The 6,000-nt window shown below is 55.4% G+C and overlaps 1 protein-coding gene across 1 annotated transcript in view; it reads right to left on the reverse strand.

The window, feature by feature from the left end:
* The window catches only part of RASSF5 (Ras association domain family member 5), a 68,840-nt gene extending 66,788 nt beyond the window's left edge, over positions 1 to 2,052 (reverse strand). The window contains exon 1 of the mRNA XM_074351943.1: positions 1,523 to 2,052. Within this exon, the coding sequence (XP_074208044.1) occupies positions 1,523 to 1,988 (466 nt within the window). The 5' untranslated portion in view covers positions 1,989 to 2,052. The remainder of the gene's footprint in view (positions 1 to 1,522) is intronic.
* Positions 2,053 to 6,000: the final 3,948 nt, after the last annotated feature.

Genomic DNA, 6,000 nt, shown 5'->3' on the forward strand with positions numbered 1-6,000 from the left:
GTGGATGCAGTCAAGTACCCCAGGACCTTTGAGAGGGCAAAAGCTGCCAACACACCTGTGGGAAAGTTGCATTTGATTCAACTGAAGGTCAGGGACACTTACCAAGTGACAGCAGCCCTCCAGCCACATCACACACCTCTATAACTTTTGCTCTTTGCTTTTTAATTAGCACCTGAACTGAGTTCTGATGATGGTGGGAGCAGCACCCACTTCCCCCTCCAATCTTCCCCTTCCACTTGACCCTGGCTTAGAGCCTGAGCCCTCCTTCCCCGAAGCCAGCTGCAGTGGGAGGCACACGGCAGAGCCTTGGCTGTGGACTGCAGAAAGAGGCAAGGTAGGCTTTTCCTGACATGCATGTACTGCTGCTGTCCATTGCTGCAGCTGGATGGGAGATGTGGGGCTGCTGTCATGTGGGAAGGGCTTTTGCTGAAAGATGCAAACCACAAGCCATTTCCAGAGATGCTTGCTAGAGGTTGTGCCATTGTCTGTGCTGTGTGCTTCAGATACCTGAACTATGTAAACACGTAAACACAGGGGTATGGCTAGCCTCTGCCAAGCATGGCAAGAGCAAATATGGGGGTGGGAAGAGGACATCCATTAAAGAAATACAAACATCTAACTGTTGGAAGAGAAAAATAATAAACCTCTGAGACGACTGCAAATTTGCTAGGCAATCTTTGACACTGGGTGCCCAGTGTTTTATAGTCCCGTTTTGAGAAGAGTCTGTTTCAAGCAGAGGTTGGAGGGACCTGAGAGCTCTAGGGAGGAAGGGACAGGGCAGGTAGTTGGGTAATTTTGGAGCATGATAGCTGGTGCAGTAACCCAGGAGGAGGAAGGGGAGGAGGCAAGGCACAGCCAAACATTAGAGCAGAGTCCAAAGGTCTGAGGTGCCAGAGGTGGAAGGCAAGAGGGGGCACAGGTCCAGGGTCAGGCTCTCTAACCTCACAGCCTGTTTCCATCCAAAGCCTAACCAGGACTCCTTCCTGTCCCAACAGGTCACCCTGGAGGAGGGGTGTACCATAGGCAGGCACGTACCATGGGCCTGTACGGTGGGCGGACAAATAAGCCATTTTGCCAATAACCCTAAGCATGGGTCAAACGGTCATCTCACCAGCCTCACCACCAGCCCCACCACCCACTCTCAAGAACCTATAACAAAAGCAAGAGGGTGCACAGGAGACACCAGAATGACCTTGTAGCTTCAGCCATCAACCCCAACCTGCGTGCATGTGTCGGTGTGGTATGCGTGTGTCCGGGCAAGGGCGAGGCGTGCACCTATCAGGGGAAGAGCTATGTTAAGTACGGCATAACCATACCTGGGCAGTAGGCAGTCACTAAAGGACACCGGACAGGAAACTAAGGAGCAGAGTGTTTCCAGGGCTTATTTCCCCCAGGTAAAGTCCAGGTGTCCCCCGGAGCCAGAGAGAGCAATGCCCCGTCTCTGCCCGCCCCGGCCGCCTCGTGGCTGCCCGCCCGTGGACTGCGGTCTGCCCGCGCGCCCCTCCCCTGCCCTCACACTCACTAGCGCAGCGCAGCGCCTGCCGCAGCACCTCTCGGCCGCACAGGTCACACCAGCCCCGGCCGCTCCGCAGCGCCAGTTCGGCGAAGCAGTGCCCCTCGCCTCGCTCCGCCGGGACGCGGGGATCCTGCGGCTGCTCGAAGATGCTCCTCACGTCGCGGGGCCGGGGCGCTCCAGGCCGCCGCCGCAGTCTCTGCTGCAGACCAGGCCGGAGAGGGCGAGCGGGTCGGGAGGCCCGAGGCTGGGGCTCCGCTTCCCCCCGGGCAGCCCTCCGGGCGCCGCGCCCCTCATGCGCCCCGGGCGCAGTGGAGACGGGCGCTGGGGCGCAGCGGCGCGAGGAGCGGCCCGGGGGCGCCGGCGGCGGCGGCGGCGGCTCGGGACCGCTCAGGCTCTGCAGATAGCGCGGCGGTTCTGGGTCCAAGAGTAGGCGGTACGGGCGCTGCCCGATGGCCGGGGACGCCATGGCCATGCCGGGCTAGTGGCGGCTGCTCTCTGCGGTGGTGCTCCTCCCGAGTCCGCCTCGAGAGAAGGGCGGCCCCAGACGAGCGCGCCTTTAAAGGGACCGCAGCCTGCAGGGCGGGGCGGGGGCGGGGAGACTCCGGAGAGGCAGGAAGGACGACCCGAGGGAATCACCGACCGACACAGCGGCAGGGGCGGCGGTGGGGGGCGCCTGAGCGAGTGTGGGTTTAGGGACTTCTTCGGGAAGCTGGGGCAGCTGAAGGACTGCGTATGGGAAAGGCTTTATTCAGGACAACTCAGAAGAGGCATTTTGTAGGGGGCCGCCTGCCTGCCTGCAGTCCTGCCTCTTTCCCTCTCCTATCATTTCTCCCGACACCAGATTCCTACCCCCCGCCCCCGCCCACCCGCACCCCAACACGTCCAGGTGAGGGAACGGGCCGGAGGGAAGGGCTTAGGAACTAGCTGAGGATGGGGTCTATCTAGGGAGATGTCCACAGGCTCAGTGTCTGCCCGCCACCCTCCTGGTTTTCACGCCGACCAGAGGAATGTACCCCTTTGCGCTTCCACTCTCCGGATCGCAGCGGCCCGCCGCCCGCCGCTCCTCTGCGAGCCGAGCCAGGCGTGGGTCGGGGATGCCCGGCCCCAGCTCATGCGCCCGCAGCAGAGTCCCGTGACGCGGAGGGACGCGCGGCGGGGACGCTTCCGATGCTGATGGCGAGAAGCCGCCTCCGCGGCGAGCGAGGCTGTCCGCGCGCCACTATCACTCTTGTTGGATTTCCCCTCTCTTAGCCTCCCTGTCCGGCAGGATATTCCTTTCCTGGAAGACGTGGGGGTTAGTGATCCTGGGCCCTGGATTAGGAGAACACGCCAGCGCCTCGTGGGTTGGGAGGGCTTTTTCTTCCTAAGTCAAATCCTCCTGTCTCCACAGCTGCTCTAGTGATTACTGTGGAAATACCACCACCGCCACCCACCTCCCCGCAAAAGCCCAACTTTGTATCTACTATGGACACCTCACCTACGGAAGCCAAGCAGAGGTCCCTTCCTATCAGCTCCAAGGCAGACTTCATAAACTCTCCCCTCCCCTCGAGTTTAATGCTCTGCTATCACGGCCTTGAAAGTCATAATAACTTTTGAACAAAGGGCTGGCATTTTCTTTTAGCGCTGGGTCCCGCAGATGACGTAGCCCGTGCTGAACATCTCTCGTGCGTGGGGAAACGAGACTGCTGGATCTTTGAACCTGTGTGTCCGGTCACAGACCAGTTGTGTGACCCTGGCCTCTACAGTTTCCTTAACAATAAACTGGTCTGGGAGTGGGGAGATGCTTTTTCCCATCCTCTCCATTTCCATCACTCAAACTCAATGCTCACTGCCTGTCCTCTTAAAACTTGGGGTTCGGGTTGGTTGATTTAGCAGAAATCACCAGCAAACCAACTTTGGAAATTCACAGTCTTAAATTCTTCTAGACCTCAGAGATGCTCCTTCCTCTTTCCAGGCCAGAGATGGGTCTCCCCCTAGTGTCTCCTAGGGAAATCTTCACTTTTCCTTTTTGATTTCCCCTTGGAGGTAATTTTTAGGTAATTCCTAAAATTTCAAGAGTCTAGTGGCCAGGGAATTCCCAGCCTGTTTTGGCCCATGACTTCTCCCTCAAGGTGGTGGCAACCATATAGAGTCCTCTGGTACCTGCGTCTACCAGAGGCTGGAGCGTCTCACCTTATGAGGTGGCTTCTGGATGCATGGGAGGAGCGACCCACAGGAGCCAACACCACAGTGCTACAAAGCAGGAGTTAAGATGGGAGAGCGGGAGTGGGAGCCACCCCGCTGCTCCCCTCCTCCACCTTTCCTCTCCCCTGTCTGACCCTTGCTTTCCCTACATCAGTGGTTTTCAAATGTTGCCATGCATCGCAATTACCTGGAGGGCTTGTTAAATCACAGATTACTCGGCTCCACCCCCAGAGTTTCTGAGTCAGTTTGTCTGGGGCTGGGGTTTGAGATTTTTGCATTTTTAAGTTCCCAGGCAATGTTGATGTTGCTGGTCCAAGGACCCACTACTTTAGATCTAAGGTAGTCATAAGAGAATGAACTTCTCCATTCTCCGCCCACCCCACAGAACAGGTGAAGTTCAGTGGGACATGACTGAGAAAAACCTAATGGGGGCTCTATCCTACAAAGCTTTCTGCTGAATATTTGAAAAGGAAACCATAATTTGCCTTTGTGGTCTCTTATTCCCATCTCTCCTACTTTTTCTGCAAGCAATTCTCTCAGGGTTGTTGCAGAAACCTGTATTGCATATACATATTTGCTTGTATCTGTCCTCTGTTATCCATCCATCTCCACAAGTTTGCGACTTGTTCAGAGATCACTCCCTCCAACTCTGGGAGGGCAGAGGGCTGGGTGAGGAGCAGGGTGTGCACCAAGCCTGAGCTCTGGCGACAGCTTAATGTGGCAAGAGGAAGAGACCTGGCAAAGAGTACATCACTGGAAGGCCAGTTTTGAAATGCCATTTGTGGAATAATAGCACACAATCACCATCTCTGTCCTTCATCTCCCTCCCCCACCTTCCCGCATGAGTCTGGGCAGCCCAGACCAGATTCCCAGGATGGAGAGGCTTCTGGGATGAGTGTCTCCTTTGGCCCTGGGAAACTGAGGACCATCTAGAAAAATCAGGCATAAACTCCTTTTCCCAGTCGCCTAAGCTGTGTAGAAAAATGCTCTGGTTTTGTTTTCTTGCTCCAGCTCTGATTAGGAGGAATGGTGGGTGGGGAGTTCTCTCAGCATTGAAGTGGAGGAGGAGATCCAGCAGGGTCAGGGCCCTACACTGGCTTCTGGAATGGGAATGGAGATGCAGATGGAGATAACATAACTTCATGGAACCAATCGAAAATGTTTATCAAGTTTATCTTAAGGTTCATCTCATAAGCCAAGAAATTGAGGTCAAAAGAGGCAGCTCCCTCTCCCAAACTCCAGAAGGAGGCTCTGTCTGGGACTTGCCTCTTCTGATGTCACCTTTCGCAGCCTAGTCCCCTACTTCCCCCAAAACACATCCTCTCCCACAACACACACAAACACACATACACACACGCACACGCATGCGTGCAACTCTTTCCTCTTTCCCCAGGGAAGGAGTACTAAATAAATACTAGTCACACTGTAGGGTCAGGACCATGCCTGGGGTAGTGTCTGCTGCTTGAACTTCAAAATTGTTTGGATCAGCCTCTGGTCATGCAGGCCGCAAAGGTGAGACCACAGCATCTGCTGAAACACCTCTACTGGGAGTTTTTTCCCCTTGTTAGCAGATCCTCTTGCTCAGAGCCATTGATTTTTTTCTGTTGGTGACTCACTCCCAAAAGAGTGGGTGTGCTGTTCTTATTTTTGACCAAAGGGAAGGATGATGACAGTGAATTTGAGCATGTGGTCAGTGTGTGAGGTCACTTCAGAGGTGGTCCCAGAGGCCATCAGACAGTTCCCTCATTGGGTGAGTCTCTTCAAGACTGTCCCTAACCCCCAGTGAGCTCCCTAGCAGGAAGGAAAAGGGAAGGGCAGAATGTGGCCTGACTTTCCGAGGGGAAGTTTTCTGGGTTTGTTTGGCTTTGAAGGCATTTGAAGTCGCCTGGAGTCCCCGAAGCATTTAGGGACCTCCCAGTGATTCTGACAGTACCACTGTCTGCACGGGATCACTGGACCTGTCAGGACAGGTTAGGTTACGCTGCGGTAATAAACACCCCCCAGATCTCAGCGCCTTTCATCCAGAGACATCTTTCTCACATTATATGCCCTTTGCCTGTTGGCAGGGACACTTTGTTCATCAAAGTTACTGGGGGACCTAGCAGCCACCATGTTGGATGTTGCCCATCGCCAAACCAGAGGGAAACCGAGAGAGCCCAGAGGCACCTACCCCAGCATGGAAAAGCTCCAGTCACTTCTGCTCACAACTCATCAGCCAGAACTAGTTCTAGAGCCCACCCTACACAAGGGGAGCCGGAGGTGCGTTCCTTCCACGTGTCAGAATGGGCAAAGAGCTGGAA

This window comes from Camelus bactrianus, chromosome 23 (assembly GCF_048773025.1).
Source record: "Camelus bactrianus isolate YW-2024 breed Bactrian camel chromosome 23, ASM4877302v1, whole genome shotgun sequence".
NCBI classification, from domain to species: Eukaryota; Metazoa; Chordata; class Mammalia; order Artiodactyla; family Camelidae; genus Camelus; species Camelus bactrianus.